A 20,025-nucleotide genomic window follows, 5' to 3' on the forward strand; every position below is an offset into this window, starting at 1 on the left:
ATTATTTCTATTAACACAAACCATCTCATTAAATCCCACAATCAAAGCGTCATTTTTTCCCAACCCAAGCACGTAATCTAGGAAGGGTTCCCATGAGGAGGCAAATTTAGAAATAGTATTATCTCTTATTAAACCTGTTAACTTCGCCATTTGAGCTAAGTCCATTAATTTGATAATCCATTCTTCCACTGTAGGTATTTGTGAGACAAATGATATGTTTTGACTATGAGACAAATCATTGTTAGTGTCAAGAGTGAACTGGGGAAAAAAGTGTGCACTGAAGAAAAGGAAAGAAGAGAAAGAAACTAGAGTAGGGCTGCAGGGAGAGAAAGTACAACTCCTTAATCCTGTTGTTCAGTTTTTTGTGGAACAAATAGTATTTTGTTGGAGAAGACTAAACCTAATAGAAGTTGAGCAGCTCTGACTTTTCTTTGTTACCTGTTAGCATTTTACAGCTGATACATTTATTTCCTCTTTAGTTTGAACATTTCTAAAGCAGCTCTTCTAGTTATCCTTAGCATCCTCAGAACAAGGAGTATGACAGCATGAAAGATCCAAGCAGTTGTATCTGACAGGAAAAACTGAAGGAATTTTTTAATTCTGTTTACTTACATTTAAAAAAAAAAAAAAACTAAAATATGAAAATACTGGTAGAAAGCTAGTGGTCCATTTTGAGGAATGAATATTTGTTGAAATTAACTGAAAACAGCTGTTTAGAAGATTAGGCTTCTGTCCACTTTGTTATAAGGAAGTGAGGTTTGTTTATGCCAGGAGAAACAAAAGTTGAATGCAGCAGGAAATGGGTTACTTAAGAATTGTGTGTGATAAATAGGAGATGAGGGGCACACATGAATAATGAATTAATATGGCCTTAATATAAAAATGAGTGATCAGTAGAAAGAATTACATTCAGTTACTTTGATCATATAGACAGAATGAATGAGAATCAAATCATAGATCAAAATATATGGAGGGCAATGAATGGGTTGGAAGGCAGGAGAACACCAAGAAAGACATGGCTGGATAAAGTGTATAAGATTCTCAGAAAGAGAGAAGATAAGACGATTAAAGAAAACCCAATCTATGATTTGATATATGTACGTGGTGGAAGCAAGGATGGGTTGCAAGAGTTATCATCATAATGTGGACTAGATTTTGTTAGACTTCCTTTTCTTTTACTGTCTATTAATTTCTTTTACTTACTACCTCTTATACTTTTTCCACTCTTTCTTTGCATATTATGGATTTATATGCAAAGGAGTAATATCATGGATATATATATGTATGTATCTTGCTTGCTATGGATTGGAAAGTGTGCTTTTCCCTAAACCAGATTCAGATAAAGTAGGGAATTTTAAATGTTGTTTCAGATTGAAAGACTTAAGTAGGCATTTAATATTTTAACTGAAATCCACAGGGAGACATTATTCATTCCAGCTGTATTCTGCTTTCAAAGTTTAAGCAAAGAAAAAGGAAACCTACCCTGCAGAAACTTTTAGTTAGGGTTAGGGTTAGTTTCTGCTTCTCCAGGAATTCTGGAGGTTAAGTCCATATCTGAGGGAGGAGTCAAAACTAATGAAATCTGCTCTAAATGTTCATCCTTGAAAGGTGCATTCATCATCACAATCACCATTAAATTCCTCCAGTCCTAAAGTTCATGTTTATTTGGATAATATTTCACAAAGCATCAACACTTAGTAAAAGCAATTTATATCTACAAAGGTATATAGCAAAGGTTAAGTTTATTTATTTTATTTAAAGCTTATGTATCAAACCTACTGTGATAATTAAACTACATGACTAATTCTTATTTCCAATAATATCTCTGTTTCCTTATTTAGCTATGTCTTACTTATTCTGGCCTCTGCAGTTTCACATTCATGGCTTATTCTTAGTAAGAATTTTGAAAGCTGTATGCGTGGCTTACACCATCAAAGGTTAATTGGAAGTTAAAACTGAAGAGCAGTTAACTATATATATATAAACTTTTCTGAGGGGAATTTCTTTTACATGGAGCCAGTTTTGATGGCTAGCTATATGCTGAATGACACGGCATTATACACTATTATAATATTTCATAGTTCCTGCAACTGGAAATTATAAAAAAAAAATAAAAGTCCAAACTTCAGATCACATTGCTAACTGATGATCTTCTAAGCCTTAGATGATTGGAGAGAAGAGATTGTTTCAATGGTTGTACTGTAGTCTGAGTTATCAAACCATCCAGCAGGAACAAAACAGTCTTAACTGATCAGCTCTTAGCTCATTAATGCCAAAATACTCTTACTAAGGGATTAAATTTAGGATTCATCATCTTGTCTGAACTAAAAATGAATAACTTTCCTTATTAAAATGGAAAAAGAATAAAGAAAGTTATTTTCCTCCTTTTGTAATGTATTTATTTTTTAAAATCTTTTATATGCAATCCAGAGTCACAAACTGTAAAGAGGAAGCCTTATAAACCTTTTAAATAAATAAGCAGTTAATTTCTTACGAAAGTATTTCCCAGGACAGATAAAGGATTCCAAGTGTGAGCTAGAGTTAGATTTAATTTATGGTTAGAACTATTTCAACACCATTTTTTATCCAGCTTAGGAAAGTCCAACAACAATTCAGGAATACAAAAGCAAACAAGCTGTATTGGAACTTGATATATTTTAAGAAAGCCAGCTGCCTTTCCAAACATCATTATTCAAACCAGTTTAAATATGACAGCAATAAAATCACCACTTTTTAAAACCAATGCAAATGACAGCATGACCCATAAATTACTAAGTACTTATTTCAATTAGAGATTTAAGCATGTTGTTCTTAATTTTGGTTGTTTTTTTAGTGTGTTTTTATTTTTTTCAATTGTTTGCCACCCAGAGTCATGCAGATGAGATGGGTGGCCACATACATTAAATAAATAAGCATCAATAGCGTGACATACTGAAATCAAAGGAGGCTATACGTGTTTGTGGCCCATAGCATGTCTGCTCAGAAACATATCCCATTGATTTCAATTTAACTTATTTCTTGGTAGGTAAGGATTACCTATACTATACTTACTATAATGTCTTAGTAACATTATTTGGGAAAGGACTATATTTTTTAATCTCAAAACTTTTATCTTGGAAGCAGCACTGAGTATGCATAACAAGGGATCGCATGAGAAACTTTGATCTGTGTATTAAGAAGTCCATTCATTCATTCATTCATTCATTCATTCATTCATTCATTCATTCATTCATTCAGCAGACTTATCCCCGCCCATCTCCCCCCAATGGGGGACTCTGGGTGGTTTACATCAAATTAAAACAAATAAATAAATAATTAAAATTTATAAAAAAGAAAAACACATTTACACAAAATGGAAGGAAGAGAAAAAATCCAAGAGGCCGATGGAAGCAACACCAGGCCTCTAGGGGGCTAGCCAACCCCATTTCTGATGACCTCCCTCCCCGTCCCAGGCCAGATGGCAGAGCCAGGTCTTCAAATCCCTCTGAAAGGCCGGGAGTGAAGGGGCCTGTCTCACCTCCTGGGGCAAGATGTTCCAAAGGGTGGGGGCTACAGCAGAGAAGGCCTGCCTTCTGGACCCCACTAGTCAGAGTTCTTTTGCAGAGCATTACTTGCTTACATTCTTGATTGATTTGATATGGAACAAATCATAAGCACTGATATTTTCAAATCATCTGCTTTTAAGAGTTTGCAGATTTCAACAAAATGCTTTTTAATTAATAGGCCTTTAACTATTACACTTAGCCCAATATCTTTTTACAGAGAATGAACATTAATATTGCTTTATCTTTTCACTTCTGACAATAGCAACTCACCAGATAATTAACTGACTAATCAGTTTAAAGAGAATAAACATCAACAGACAATATGTTATCTAAAAATATATCCTTTAGATGCTTTTCAGGAATGTTTAATTAAAAAGACAATGCTCCATCTTGTTATCCTCACTTGCGTTTACATTTATTTGAGATCAGGTGAAAATAGCAGCCTTTGTGAACAGAAAGGGACAAAGCTAAGCCTTTTGACTACTGTACCACAAATAAGCCTATGCTTACATGTTCCTTTTATAATAAATACAGCTACTTTTCATCTGAGTACTTTAAATCTATTTCTTTACATGTGGTATAGTCCTAAATAATGCTATCAAGTACTACACAAAGAAAAGGATTGTAATTCAAGAAAAACAAAATATTTTAAATGCAAACCTTTACTAAAACCTGAAACTTTTTGGACATCTGGCTTAAAACAGCAAGGATTATATCTACTGCTCTTATTTTAAGAAAAGTAAAATGAGAAATCATTAATGTATAATAAAAACTCATCCACTACAGTTATGTCAATGCAGGCATATATTAAGGAAAGATTAAATTGTTTCAACTTTTGTGAGTTGGCACAACCAATTGTGGATGAAGGAATTATCTTGAAGCTTTTGCACTTATATTATCAGGATACAATTAGTGGGGCAAAACAGATGTTCTCTGAAGTTTTTTCACAAATGATTTTGTTAAGCCAACTTTTCTTAGAGTTACAGTACTGATCATCACATTAAGTCACAACAGAAAAATTATAAAAATTTGTATGCAGTGTGGTTTGGCATATGGTCATAATTCCTTTTGCAAAAACCAGGTGAGGACTAACAGCTTTACAAGGCCAATTCGCCAAATATGAGACTTACAGTAGGTCACAGAAAGGGGTAAGGCAGGATTAAGGGCAGGACACACCGAAATAGATTGTGGGCAAGGCAGCAATAGAAATAGCTGCATCCAGGAATCCCGAGAGACAGGAACTAACTTGGTCCCTCTTTCACGCCAGGCACCCAGGGAAGCAGCCTAAAACGCGAGTCCCACATACCTGGCAAGAACTGCAGGATTAACACTATTAGTAGTATAAAGGCAACCACTAGTAAACATTCAAGGAAAAAGATCAGGACGTGAAAGTGCCCCAACAATTCCTACTCAGGCAGAGACAGCAAGAGCGAGCTACCAAAACACGAACACAAGCAGGCAGGAAGAAAAAGCAAGGTGAAAAGGCGGGGCTGGGGGAGAGAGGGCAGGAGGCAACCAGGCAGACACCGACGAAAGTTCGCGCGCACAGCACCCGGGGGGTAAGAAAGGGAGTGCGGGGGGGGGAGATCAGCGGCAACCTATGGGCCCCCAAACTGGAAGGAGACCCCACGGACCACAGGCTTCCCAAAGGCGGCGAAGGAAGGTAAGTCGGGCGAACGTCTGGTGCCCACGGGGGGCCCTAGAGGCGGCCCCTGCCGAGGCACCTGTCGGGCAGCAGCGGGACCAAAGAGGAGAACCGGGGCCTCACCTTCACGCCAGCAACGCCGGACGGGGCATAGCCCAGGCGCCACGCGAGGGCGGGAGACGCGCAGCTCCCACTCCAGTCCGGAGCCTTCCCAGTATGAGGCGCAGCGAGCGGCGAAGGAGAAGCTCCCCGGTTTTGCCCCGCGCGCGCGCCGCCGGAGAGCGAGACCCAGCAAACCGCCGTAACTTCGGCCGCCTCCCGTGCCAGAGCCCAGCCACAAAACCGCCGTCCCACTAGCCCCCCACCTCGCGCGCATGTGCACAGCAGCTTCGCCCGCCCTCCGAGGCTGAAGCCCCGCCTCGCAGGGGCGTGAGGCGTGGTTGGGGAGGTGCGCCTGCTCCGGGCCGCCGAGCTTTGCGTGACGTCGCGGCGGCCCAGCGCGAGCTTGCCCCGCCCTCGGCAACGCCTCTCCCGTTTTCCTTGATCGACCGCCGTCCTGCTTTGGTCGGTTTCTGGGTGGCGTAGGCAGCTGCCCCATCGGTAGAAATTGGGGCGGTGATTTTTCTCATAGCTGCATTTCCGTGGTGACGACAGCGTCCAGACCGGTTATACTTCTCGTGCTTTTAAGTGGCCACGCATAGAGAGGCTTTTAAACGTTGCTCTTTTTAATAGTCAGCGTTTTAATTAGTGAAATGGTTCTATCAGTCTTCGCCTTTGCGAAAGAAGACCCTCGGGGGATAAGCTAAGTAAGCTTAGACTACTGTGACTATATTTTCTTGGAAAAGATAAAGAGCAAACCTGAAAAAGGGACAAATCTGAAAGAGGTTCACAAGGATAAAATTTTTTAATTGTTTATAACTTTGCTTTACGAAGGAAATTTCAAGAGCAAAACCAAGAAAAACTTTACAGAAACACATACTGTAATAAAAATATCTAAAAAGCAATAAAGTTATAAGAAGCAACTATTAAAAAGGATTTCTGCAATCGGACTGTGCATTAAGTGGTACCATTTTACAGGACAAAATAAATGACAAAGGACAAAAGTGAGTTTTTGAAAAATAAAATTCTGAAGTAAAGGACTGTCCTTTATAATAAAGGATGTATGGTCACTATAGCTTAAACTAATAAATAAAAAGTATCACAATTAGGAGGGAAACTATTTTTAATATTTTTCATTCTCTCCAGCCATGCACTTCTACTAAAATAGCCCCAAGAAGAGTATGTGCCATCTGTGAACATGGCAGTGGAGAAAATGTGTTCTTCCATTCTTGCTCACACACGTTTTCTCCTTCCTTTCAGCACATTATTCTTCCAGTAAGCTAAAGAGGAACTATCAGCCTATAACACTCCTACTACTGTATATTATGTAATAATTCACTTATTGCAGAACTTTTCATAATGACACATTACCTGTATTTTTAGAATACAATCTGGAAAATGCCAACAGCGAATACAATTCCTGTTTCACACATGATTCTACCTATTGCCTTGTTGAAGAATATTCTTTGTATTATGTTCAGGATTTATTTTTTAATGGTGTGAATTTCATGAAATGACTTAGTATATTGGGTATTAAATCAAGAGTTACAGAACATGATTTAACATTCAATATCTACATTGCTTTGCTTTAGTATTTTGAGTAAAAAAGAGACAAAAATCTGCAAAAAGAAACTATCAAAAGACAAAATGCTTGATATTGCTGCTCTCTGAAGGAAAAAGAGGTAGAAATTGTTTTTTCTATATTTTAAACAAATGAAATAACATTTAAACAGAAACCTAGATTCTAGTATGAAAATTGCTAACTCGGGGAAAAAAATCCTGCCAGAACTGTTATATTGCTTCCTAAGAATTTATTTCAGGCATTTTCATTTTGTTCTTGGATACATTTACAAACACAGAGTTGATAATTCCTAAAATAAACCTGATGTTGACCTGAGCTACCCATGATAAATTAAACCATTAGAGACAGCCAGTGTTCTCAGTGTGCAATGATGAATAATGCCAGTGCCAATTTTACAGCAGCCCATTCCTCTGCTTCCAGTTCTGTCTTTAAAAAGGCTTGTTTAGGGCCAGGTGTAGAGTTTGAACTTGCCCACAGTGCAGGTATCATGCCTTTGTTCCTCTTCCGAGGCCATTACTAGGACAGGGAGGATATGTGCTAGTTGTGGGGAGATTTCACTTAGGCCATATATCTCCTCTTCAAGCCTGTTAATCTTAAATGAGTACACGATAGGCTGGAGGTAGCTATTACCAGGGTGTTAAATATTTAATATGGGCTATACTTCAGATATAATCCTATTTATCTTTGCAAGTACATCCATCTGATGACATTGCATTACACCAAGAGGAATGGGAGTACAGCAAATGAGCAATGAATTTGCTTATGTTTAGATTGCAATTCTAGACCTACTTCATAGGAAGTAAAACCCAGTGAACTCATTGGTACTTTTTTAAAGTAGTTGAACTCTCAGAACAAGGAGAAGGCTTAATGTCAATCAATCAATAAACTTTATTACGGTCATTGATCAATTAAAACAGAAAAAAAAAAAAGGAAAGACAATTGGAGACAGCAAATAAAAACTGTAACCAAACTAATAGTGATAAAACTGGTGAGGTCAATGTACTATGTATTTTACAAATAGGAAACAAATTTAGACACAAAGATATAACTTCATACTGGTTGGACAATAATAACTGTGAATAAAATGACTCCAGGTGGCCTGAAAGAAGCTTTAATGGCACAAAAATAGATATGCAGGGGGTTTTTTTGGAAGGGGGGCATAATTTCAGAATTGTATATGAGCCTGAGGTGACATAATCCCAGTGAGGCTTTGTAATAGCAGAAGTGGATGGGAGTGGGCCACTTTGATGCTTAGAAATGGTACTCCATGTGTTGAGATGACTGAGGATTTCATGGGATAATGGTGAAAAATAGGTGGAGCCATGGCACAGATGGGTCTAAGGCCAGAATTTTTCCTAGGTTCAGGTAGAATTTTGAGTTTTGCAGAACTCCCCCCGCCCCCCCCCCCCAAATTTTAAGATAGCTTTGGCTTGAGCATGACTCACAGTTCAGTTTTCTTGGCAACAACTTGGAAGTGGTTTGCTATTATTTTCTTCTGGCTTTTTTTAAACTTCCCAGTCTAATCTACAGTGGTGGTAGACTCCCTGGAGGACTCTCATCCTAGGCGTGACCCTGTCTAACTTGGATAAGATTGGACAAGATCAACCAAGTACTGCTATCTGTGGCATTTTGGGGAGGGGATACTTATAAGAAAAACTCTGGAGGATGTGAAAAAACTGGATAGCAAAGAAGATAAAAATGGGGCACATGCATCCCTGGGCTTCCAGATCCCCACTGTTGAATGAAATTGAGTCTGGAAAATGCTTGATTGGTAACCTGAGGGTCAAGGCTTTGTAGTTTCTGACATTTAGAAAAAACAAGGCCATTTCCTGTTTCCCAGTAAATGCTTATATCAGATCAAGATGAAATTGGTTCTTAGTACTTCGGCAGCAAAAGGAGAGGCAGTAGGGGAAATGAAAAATTAGTCCATATTTTCACTCCAGGCATCTGAGGTTCCAACTGCTGGCACTCCTATTCATGTTTCAACTGCTGCTGCTATTACTCAGTATCTCTCTTCAGTTTTTTTTAATGGAAGCAAATCTACATCTTCTACTTGTTTTCATTGATGCTGTTCTTGTATACTTACGAATAAAACCATTTTTTAAAAAGTCTACAGCAATCTTTCTTCCAAAGGATGCTAATTCTGGAATTTCTCCACACCCAGAGAAGTTGAGAAAGCACAACAATATAGACAAGGTAAGAGCTCATGAAATTTCATGAGAAGTGTTAGGAGTAGTTTTGGAAAAAGGTAGGATCCATGCTAGAAGTGGAAAGTCAGTGGTTAAGCCATAATGTGGTTTGCTTATTTATAGTTTCATGTATTCTATGAAACCAACCAAATATGGCTTATTCCATAAACCATGAGTAAAGAAGCCCTAGCTTATTGTACTGTCTGAATAAACCAATCAATTTCTTTTATAGATTCAAACTGTATTCAAATTGGAGAAAATGTCTGTATAGATGACGGTATACCTGTCTGGCTATAGCGCTTTACAAATTTGTTTGATAAGTGACCATGTATATCAGTAAAATATATTTAATGCGCTGTAAAATTAGGAATCATTAAGATTTTTTAATACAAAGTAATAGAAAAATGATTAAGAAATTACAGGTTACAGGTGGACTTCTGATTCAACTGTTTTTATCATAAATAGACTTCCAAAGATATTTCCAAATAAATTATGTAAAATGGTGGGAAATATATTAAGCGTGCACATGTTTTGTCACAAAACATTAGAAAGAAATCCACACAACCATCATTTATAGATGATGGGGAAAGAAATATCCATCATTACCTTTAATATACAAGATAAAAGCATTATTTAAAAAGCATATTGTGAAATAACAGATTTTTTTAAAATAACACAAACTTGAAAGCAGCCTTTAGAATATTAAAAGACATTTGTTATTAGAAAACGAGTACCAGAAAATGTGGAAAGAGATCATATAATTTTGTGAGAACAATTATTAATGATAAATCTTTAATAATTAATAAAATAGTAGTTTATACACTCTTTTGTGAAGGAAGTCTGGTTTAATTTGTCTGATTTTCTTTTGCATTTTTGCTTTTTTAGTTTCTGTATTTTGTAGATAAATAATAAAAAAAATCAGAATAGATTAACAGTAGTATTCAGGTACACCTGTTTTTCTTTCTTTCTTGTGGGTAAAATGTTTAAAAAAACGAAATGCATGTTAATATTTCAATAGTTTAATATACTGGAAGAGAACAATTGTACAGTCTGTGAATTTCTCTCAATTTTCCATCTGATCACCTTGTTTCTTCTTTCACTTGGCATCTTCAGCTTAGTTTCTTTTCATATCATTTATATGACAGCACATTTTTTTCAATATTACTTGTAATAAAGTAGTTCAGACTGACTGATATTTTTTAGGATTCCTGTAAAAAAATAGGAGGAACATGAGGAAAATATAGCCCAGAGAAGCAGATTAAAAAGTGTAAGAGAAAAAGAGGAGAAATAAAAGAAAAAGCATGAAGGGAAGTGTGTATGTACAGCAGGATTGGGTAGGTTGGGCTTCAGGGATTTAGACTAAACTGACCTTTGTTTTTCCTAGCTACAGTCAACTATCCATCTTTTAAAGTCACTAATTAATGTTTATAATTAGAACTATACCTGTTTACAAGCTAGTTCTCAGTTGTCTGTTTCAAAGATACAGGAGAATTGATATCTACTAGGTTGAAAGAACAGTTTTTAAAACATCAGCTGTTTTATCAGTTACATATTGCTGTTGTGTATCTCAGTTATTTGGTATAATATGAAAATAGTTATGATAGTTCTGTGAAATGCAATTTGAAAAGTAGATCTTATGGATGTTGAAAAGCTGAGGAAAGCATCATTCTGAAAAGAAATGGGAAAGGGACTGCATGCATGTACTGAGAAGAATTCATCCAAGAAAATACGCGGAGGAAAAAGACGTGGGGGAAAATGTGAAATGCAGTAGAGAATCCAAGGTGTGAGAAAAATGTAAATTTTTGAAAGCACAATGACTTAAAGCAGAAGGGGGAAAGAAAGGTTAATCAGAGGGAAAACAGTGACACTGGAAATAACTAAAGAATTTGAAAAATCTGGTGCAGCAAGAAAAAGCAATGGTGTGGAGAAGGGTTGGGGAGAGAAAAGAAAGATAATGAGGAAAGAGTCAGTTTTTGACTATTTATAGAAGTGATCTGCAAATATAAATACATATCCACATTTATTTATTTATTTCAGTACCAGAAAACATTATTGTGGACTCTTGATAATTTAGTAAGCAAAACAAAACTGCAAATATCCTTTTAGTTTTGGTACTGTTATTTTTCTCAATTTTCCTTGTTTGCTTTGAATGTCAGTTTATTCTAATTGGGAAACCTAAATCATATTTCTACTCTAATGAATTTTATTAATATATAGTTCTAAAATTAGGTGCAGCATTTTAGTATACTGTTAAAGATTAAAACAGTCTTGAATCAAGCCCATGTCCTAGTGACTACAAGGATGTAACCCTGTAGTTTTCTTGGCAACAATGTGGAAGTGGTTTGCCATTGCATTTTGCAGAATGTTTTTCAATTTCCCAGTCCTGGTGGTCTCTCATAAAAATACTCATCTGGCCTGGCCTTACTTTGCTTTCAAATCCAGACAGAGTCAGGGCAAATCCTGCCATCTGTTGAAATTTTGTGACTTTGAAACCTGTTTGTATTCTGCAACTTTGATATACTCTTAGGTGCTACAGGTAGTCCTCTGTTAACGACCACTTGTTCAGCGACTGTTCAAAGTTACGATGATGCTGCACAAGCGGTACTTATGACTGGGCCTCAAGTTCTGGCTGTCCCAGCACCCCTGCAATCACATGATCGCGATCCGGGCGCTTTGCAACTGGCTCACACTTATGACAGCTGCAGCGTCCTGTGCTCACGTGATTGCCATTTGCAACCATCCCTGCCAGCTTCCCACAAACAAAGTCAATGGGGAAGCCGGCAGGGAAGGTTGCAAGTTGCTCCCATGACTTTTTCTCCCAAGGAGTTCTGCTGCAGCCACCCCCACCCCGCCTCACTCCATAGTACTCTCCCACCCACTTGCCTGCTTGAGAGCTGCCGGGGACTTGCAACTTCCAGCCGGCTTCTCCATTGACATTGTTTGTGCAAAGCCAGCAGAAAGTCGTAAGTTACAGTCATGTGAGGACCTCACTTAAGGACCCGTGATCCTCGCTTAACAACAGCAACGAGGACTGCTAGGATTGCTGTCATTAAGCAATGTGGTCATGTGATGTCAGACTCTATGACCGTATTGCTTTAGCAATGGAAATTCTGGACCCAATTATCATTGTTAAGCAAGGGCTATCTATATTGCAAATTTCTCTCTGACTTGGGTCTTGTACTCCTTCATATTGTTTCACATGCAGTTCAATCTGGTCTTTGCTAGAGAATTTGATACTAGACTATACTTTTTAAAATTTTGAACAACAGATTTATCTCATTTTCAGACTTGCCATTATGGCATCACCTAAATTTTATTTGGGGCCTAAGTTGTAGAAACATTAAACTTTTTCATCATCATCTGTGGCTACCTTAATTAGAATTTTAATTCCATGTAATTTAATGTTCATTGCATAAATTGCACATAGTCATATTTACAATATAGTATTTTTAAAAACTTACAAGTGGTTCTAAGAAGTGCCATCACCCTCATTTAACTTATGTTGAGCAGAATGCACATAAAGTTACTGACAATAAAATCTGAACACTGGCCTGCTTTTCGTTATCTGATTAAGCAAGGTATTTGGGTACCTGACATATCACATTTCTGTCAATTTACATTGATAGTTTGTGATAGAAAGCTCCACTTCTTACCCCATTTGCATTCTGTGTTCTTTCTAATGTATATTGTGTAGATAGGCAGGGGGTCCTATTCATGTCAACACATTCCTTCACATGTTTAAAGGATTGGTTTCATAAAGGTTTGTAGAGATAAGTGCTTAGAAATAGGAATGTGGATTTGAATTACTATTCTTAGGCTCATAGAACATAAATATTCAGAAGAAACTGTACTATGAAAAGAATTTGCTATGTAATGAATTAAGTCAGTAAAGATAATTGTGATTGGCTTAAATTTTAAAAAAAGCAATAACTCGGTTTCAAAAGTCAGCAGTTTTAAGAGTATTTTATATCTGTCACTGATTTTGTTTTTCTACCCTGGGCCTTTTCAGGAAATGTCTGTATTTTGCCTCTCTCATGTTTTCTCCCATCTAAATGTCAGGTTGCCTTGTCATGAGGGTCAGATGTAGTACTATAGGATCGCTTCTATTATCGGATTGGCTTTTCATAAGCCTGCCTGTGAGTCACTGTCTGGTTTGAAAGGGGGGGGGGGTGGAGAATAAAAGCACAAAAATGTAGTTGCCCCATGTTGGAATGTGTTTTTTTTTAAATTAAAAGATAGAATTTTAATGCTGAGGAGATTCAGTTTGAGTTAGAGCTTCCTATTAAAGAATGAATATTTTTCTGATTTCTGATTTCTTTGTTTCTGCAGAGAAAATGTGCTTGGGAATAATGAAAGTTGATGACCAATCTCCTAGTCACTAGTTATGACTTTAATAAATGAACATTTAATTGATAGAGCTGACTATTTTCTGGGAGTATAGATGTATACAGATCCTAAAGCATGGTAATGACCCATATGAAAAACCTACTTCTGCTAAGAAGTTATCCTCCCTGGGTTAGGTTGACAGGCTGGAAAGTAATTTATATATGAAAAATTCTGAAGAAAGCAGAGCAGGCACCAATGCATATAGGCAAACAAATGGATAGAGTCCTCAAGAGTTGGCAGATGAATGAAATAATAAAAAGAGAATGAGGTGCATGAATATTTTAAAAGACATTTAGCTATTATTAAATATATAAGCTGTTTCGTATGATTCATGGATACTTGTTTCATAAACCACTCATATATTATATACATGTATTTGAAAGTATGTATGGCTCATATTAGATCTCACTTCCCTAGTCAACTTGAGAACTTTAAGATGTGTGCAACAACTAGAATTCCCCAGACAGCATGGCCATTGCTAAGAATTCTAGGCATTGAATGCACTCCTATCAAGGTTGTCCAGGTTGGGAAATACTGCTTTAGATGAAGAGGATGGCTGCTGATCTCATTGTCTGAGTATACCTTCTGTGACCTTGGCCCAGTTTGAGTTAATAAATTGGACAGAATCTACACCCTGTGTGCAGAAGCCTGCTTACTGAGTCTTTATTACTCAATAGTTTACGGGTGAAGATCATACAAATTTGATTTACAGCACTGGATAACGTGTTGGTGCTCCCTAGTGGAGCCCTACTGATCAGCAAAATTCCACTTCCATAGACACTACACTGTTTCAAATTTGTGTGTAAGCACAACATATAGATAAATGTATTCCTGTTTGAATAGTCAATCCCAGATCTGTGTAATTTTAAATGGCACAACTTACAACTGTAGAGAAAAAAATGAAGAAAAGTAGTCTTTAACATTTATTATTTTGTTTTTGTTTTTGGCTTTGGCTGCTTAAAATGATTCTGTGCTGAGATATTATGGAATGTTTAAATACAGTGGTACCTCGGGTTACGAACGCCTCTGCTTACGAACTTTTCGGGTTGCGACCAGCTCCGGCCGCAAAAATTTACCTCGGTTTGCGAACTCCGCCTTGGGGTACGAACCAGATCCGCGGCCATTTTCCGCCCATGCCACATGGTCTGCGGCTGTTTTTCCGCCCGTGCCACGTGGTCCACGGCTGTTTTTCCGCCCTGCCATGCGGTCCGCGGCCGTTTTTCCGCCCTGCTGCGCGGTCCGCGGCCGTTTTTCCGCCCTGCCGCACAGTCCGTGGCCATTTTTCCGCCCTGCTGCGTGGTCCGCGGCCGTTTTTCCGCCCTTGACGCGTGGTCCGCGGATGCCGGAACGGATTAACGGTAATTACATTGAACCTTATGGGAAATTTTGCTTCGGGTTGCGAACAAATCGGGTTGCGACCAGAGTCACGGAACGGATTAAATTCGTAACCCGAGGTACCACTGTATATCCCAAATTCTCAGAATTTAAGCTGTCAGGCAAAAGGCCTAGTGAAAGAAAAGTATATGTGCTGTTGATGGGAAGACACTCAACAACTGTGTATGAATAGTGTGTCTGGGAATGTTGTCAGTTAGTCCTACCATTCATCTAGAAAAGCCCAGATCCATCCAGGAATTTGAAGTACTCAAAATGTCTGGTGGGGAGGAGGGCTTCAGAATCGGGTCCTGCTTCTGCACACACACAGGGCTTAAACCATCTATGTAATCAGTGGTTGCCTGGCTGCAGTTGTCAGTTAAGAACTGTGGACAATGAAAATGTGCAGGACTTAATTACAAAGTTACTTTGGTAATTTAATATAAAAAGATCCAGGTAGTTTTCGCAGCCTGGTTCAGCAAATGAAAATGCTGACATTCGGGAGAGCTGGCTTTGTTTCGTGGATACAAAAGGAGAGTACCGAGGAGTTTATTGTTCCCAGTCTTGGGCGCACTGGGTTAAACTGAGTGGAAAATGTTGGGAGAGAAAGTGATACACGCCAGGCCTGAGCAGGCATCATTAGGATGGAAGGATACTGGTGACTGGAATAAGTGGAGGGGGTGATTACTTGAGGCTGCCTGGGACACCAGAACTGGGGTGTAGCAAGTATGGTCTTGGCGGATAAGAGGGCTAGAGGGATAAGAAGAGAGCGATAAAGGAATGTTAAGTTCATGTAGAGAGTAGAGAGTTTCTGGGTTCCATTTCTCTTTGTGAGTAAATATTGAACGAAGAGGGTGCAGAAAGGATAATTGGTGCTGGTGCTGATGCTGGAGCTGTGATGATGAGATGTGCCATGAAAAAGAATTAAAAACAAGAAGGACTGGTGAGAGAAGAGTACATCAGTTGCCATAGGGGAATGTTATTATGCGACTGGAATGATGAAAGGAATAGAAATGTAGAAAAATTGAAAGGATCTGAGATTTTCCACGGGATAATTTGGTAGGTAGATATCATCTGTTATAATATTCCAACCAAAGGCTTAGGTTGAGGAAGTTGGGACCAAGTGACTAAAAATGTTGTGCAAATCAATATCCAAATATGTCCTCTATATTGTATCTTAAGCTTTAGAGAGTTTCTGGGTTCCATTTCTCTTTGTGAGTAAATATTGACTTCTCTCACCAGTCCTTCTTGTTTTTAATTCTTTTTCATGGCACATCTCATCATCACAGCTCCAGCATCAGCACCAGCACCAATTATCCTTTCTGCACCCTCCCCTAATACCAGTAATATTTATTTGATTTTACTTAGAGTAAAATATACAGTCTGTCATGCAAACACCTCCAGCTTACATGCAATGTTAAATGTACTGTATATTAGATACAATATAAAGTGCAGTAAGATATAATAATAAAACATAATAAAACTAGTGGCCATGAACAATTTAGAGGCACTACTCTAAGAGCAAAATGCCAAAGCAAATTTAAACATTCATCATGTGCTTACATTGTAATAAAGTCAGCACATATCCTATTTCTAAGAGGTTGTTCTATAGAATGGGTGCCAGAACAGGAAAAAAAAAATAAAAGAAGGTTCCTGCTGATGCCAAACATATATTCACAGGAATGGCCCAACAAGAAAAGCTTCTAATGATTTCAGCTGTCTGTCAAATGTATATAGGAAGAAGTGTTTTCTCCTGTGTAGAAATTTAGGACTTTATAAATGCTTAAGAACACTTAAGAATAAGAAACACAACAGCCAGGTTGCTGCATTATGTACTAGCTACAGCTTCCAGACTATGCAGAAGAACAGTGCCATATCAAATGTGTTAAGTCCTTCTCACTTTAACTTACCACTGAATGAATCACTAAAGGTAAGCTAATCCTGTTCAGGAATGGACATTACATATAAAGCAAAGGAGGTAAAAAATGCTTTTTATCACTGCAACGGCTTGATGCTCTTGCAATTGTGATAATTCTGGGAGCAATTTTAAACAGAATTTTCCTATTTCTCCTCTGGGGTACAAAGCTATTTCTTTGACCTGGAAACTGCCTGTTCCTAGGTTTCAGACACCTCTTGCCTCCTGGCCCCAATCCATTACAATATAAAATTTATTCCTACCTGAAGTTTGCAGTCTTTTTTCGCTTCTGGGAAAATGTTCTCGTCCCCTGAAAGCAATAAGGACAATTAAAACTAGTAAGATTCTGTTGTGAGGATTTAAGGAAGATTTACAAGTTAAAAATGAATTACACACAGCAGCATACAGGTATTCCTTGCTTTTATTAAACCATCAGGGACATTTTTAGGTGGGTAACAAAAATCGGAGTTGTAAGGGCCTTAAAGGACATCTAGTCCAATGTTTTGCCACAAGAAGAGTCCACAGTGTGAGAGGAGCTGGCTTACTCATCTCCTTTTCAGTGCTGTTTCCTTGCAAACTTCTCTGATTCACCTCAACAATATTGAAATCTTTCCCAAACCGATGATAAGGAATCCGTTGTTGCTGACATAAGGTTTTGTTCAAGACATGGAAATGTAAAGAGCACACGGACCTTTACTTTTAAAGTGCTTGTAGAAAAATTGTAGCAGGCCTTTTGCAGTGCGGTAAACAGTTGCAGAACAAGAACATGAGGCTATTAATTGACATTCATTCAGTATTAAAATGCTTTCGCTCAATTTACTACATCATGTAAGTTACATTTGGACTGGCACACTGCATATTAAAAGACATTTTTATCATTGTTTTGGGGAATTAACCAATTTGTAGAAATATGGAAGCAAAAGTCATATCTCACAGTTCCAAATTCCTTCCCCTGTAGAAAATGTGGGATTCTAAGTTGTTCATGCCAGCTGGGGATTATGGGAGGTGAGTCTTGTCGTGCAGAGTGATAATCACAAACATTCCTGTTTGTGCAGAGCCCAGCAAAAACTCCAGGAAAATATTAGCCATGAAAGCAAACACATCAACAGTGCAGCTATTCGCATTGCAATGTCCATTTCTTGTTTCCCAAAGAAATCCAGTCAGAAAATATATACTAACTGGTGTTTATTGATAAAAATGCAAAAACTCCATAAAATGCAAGTATCATACAAAATATAAAGAAAAACACATCTTCTCATTATATTGTAGCATCCAAGACTTATTAGCAACACAAGCTTAACAAAATCTCTAGCTACAAACTCTTAGAGAAGAGGTACACTACTTGGTAATTTGTTACAACTACGTAGCCCATAAAACCTACATAGTGGCTAACACTAAAACAACTAACAACTACTCTGAGAGGCTGAACATTTTCCTCTCCTTGTATTATAGCTCTATGCCACCCCCACTGGGTAACTAGCATACACACGCCAATAGGTGGCAGTAAATAGCACAATACACAACACACAATAACAGGTGTTTTTCACATGATCTCTATAGCCAAAATATTATTTGTTATTGTTGTAAAGATAACGGGATGAATCCTTTCCCATGAGAAAGAAAATCCTGACAAGTCTCAAATAACTGGGGCCCACCAGGTTGGGGAGTGGTGTTCCTTTATTGCATTATTTGAGTATATTTGTTTAATTTTTTCCAAATGCAAGTTAAAAGAACATTAAGAAATTTAAGATTGCACAACTAGTAAATGTTAGGTGGTTGCTCTGCTAAATAGTTACCATTGTATTGTAATGTGAAACGTCCATTGTTCAAAGTTGGTAAGTTTGAACAGAAGCTCACCTTAGTTTGAGCCTTGTATTACTTTTGTTTTAGACATACGCATGTAGATTTATTTTTAGGTATTCTGTTCTTTCTGTTCTAGATCTAAACTTGGAATTCTACAGTTCACCATTCCCTTTGTGTGCTTAATAAATGGGGCCTTAGAACCAAGGAATACATAAAGTGCTCCAAAGGCTACAAAGCAGATGTACTGGTATAAAAACTCTGCACTGAAACAGAAGATGGAAAATATATGTACTGTACATATGTATATATGCGTGTGTGTGTGCGTGTGTGTGTGTATACACACACCTGTGCTCACATACCTAGATTTTTTCTTTCTGATAGGTGTTCCCATTAATTCTTGACTAAATTTATTTTGTTTCGCTGAGTCTGCGTGGGGCTGTTTCACGTAGCTGTCAGAAGAAACTGTTGTTCGGCTCTTGTTCTGAAATGTTTCAATAGAACCCACAATATCTGAATAGGTGACACGCTTGGAAGATGCTTTCTTAATGAGTTCTGCTGACTCTTGACTGGTTGGTTGATTTTTAAGAGGCTCTATTGTGTTTTTTCCCTGAGGAAGCAACAACAAGAAAGCATATATAATATGTAGCAAAAACTGAGCACCTGGTATAAAACTCAATACACACTACCATGGAGTTTCTGTGAATTTGCTATGGGGAAGGTTATTCAGAGTGACCATAGTAAGATAATGACAGAACAAGTGGAAAAGCAACCCAGAATATTTAATCCAAATATTGCTTTCCCTGTAGAATGGGAAGAATGAGACACAGAGAATGAGAAAGAGAAAGGAATCTATGAAATCACTACATTAGCAATATTTGTCTTCTAATCAGTTTTAAACCATTATTAAATTTGATATTTGTAAGTACGATTTCTATTTAAATGTGATGCTACTGAGCATATGAGTTGTAACATTGACTTCCTTTAAATGATTCTGCTATCAGCTTATTCTTTGCATTTTTCTTGTCACTACGTGTAATAATTTCTGTTGTGTACATAATTGCAAACTAAATCCAGTTATTTTGCCTTAAAAGGACTGTGGATTAGGATGCAGAACAGAGTTATTATTTTTCATCGCTTTTCAAAGATGACATGGTTTCTTTCATATAGAAGTTAAAAAAGTGGTATGCAGCTAATTTAGTCTTTTCAAGTTCTTGCATGAAGGGCAGAGCAATCTTATACTGAGGTCAGAGTGTCCCGATCTTGCATCGTGCAGAAGCATTCTGCTTTATGCTGGCTGCAGACTGGCAGTGAAAACGACATGGAATTGGGGAAAAAAAAAAGGTATCCTCTCCTAGGGAACCCCCTTACACTAGCTGTTGAGATAGTCTACATTTTTATCACATTTAAGGACATGCTGAAGGGCTGCAGAATCCTTCAGATCTTACATTCCTGCCGGTCAGATCCCCTTCAGGCTTTCGACAGGCTTTTTT

The 20,025-nt window shown here is 37.8% G+C and overlaps 2 protein-coding genes across 5 annotated transcripts in view; both read right to left on the reverse strand.

Annotated features, from left to right (window-relative positions):
* PALS1 (protein associated with LIN7 1, MAGUK p55 family member) overlaps positions 1-5,572 on the reverse strand; it is a 60,883-nt gene extending 55,311 nt beyond the window's left edge. For 2 of the 3 annotated variants that reach the window (XM_007424498.4, XM_025164257.2), the window contains exon 1: positions 5,314-5,571. The gene's annotated coding sequence lies outside the window, so the exon portion shown is untranslated. Of the gene's footprint in view, positions 1-5,313 lie in introns of all 3 variants that reach the window. The other variant, XM_088145620.1, reaches the window with a different exon arrangement.
* Positions 5,573-7,439: 1,867 nt separating this feature from the next.
* GARIN2 (golgi associated RAB2 interactor family member 2) overlaps positions 7,440-20,025 on the reverse strand; it is a 28,733-nt gene continuing 16,147 nt past the window's right edge. The window contains exons 4-6 of one of the 2 annotated variants that reach the window (XM_088145621.1): positions 18,895-19,142; positions 16,996-17,042; positions 7,440-10,955 (exon numbers count right to left, since the gene is read on the reverse strand). In XM_088145621.1, coding sequence (XP_088001747.1) covers positions 10,879-10,955; positions 16,996-17,042; positions 18,895-19,142 — 372 coding nt within the window. In that variant the 3' untranslated portion in view covers positions 7,440-10,878. The remainder of the gene's footprint in view (positions 10,956-16,995; positions 17,043-18,894; positions 19,143-20,025) is intronic. The other variant, XM_025164259.2, reaches the window with a different exon arrangement.

This window comes from Python bivittatus, unplaced genomic scaffold (genome assembly GCF_059951505.1).
Source record: "Python bivittatus isolate LINGU-HERP-01145 unplaced genomic scaffold, Pbiv_v1 ctg000480_np1212, whole genome shotgun sequence".
Classification (NCBI taxonomy): Eukaryota; Metazoa; Chordata; class Lepidosauria; order Squamata; family Pythonidae; genus Python; species Python bivittatus.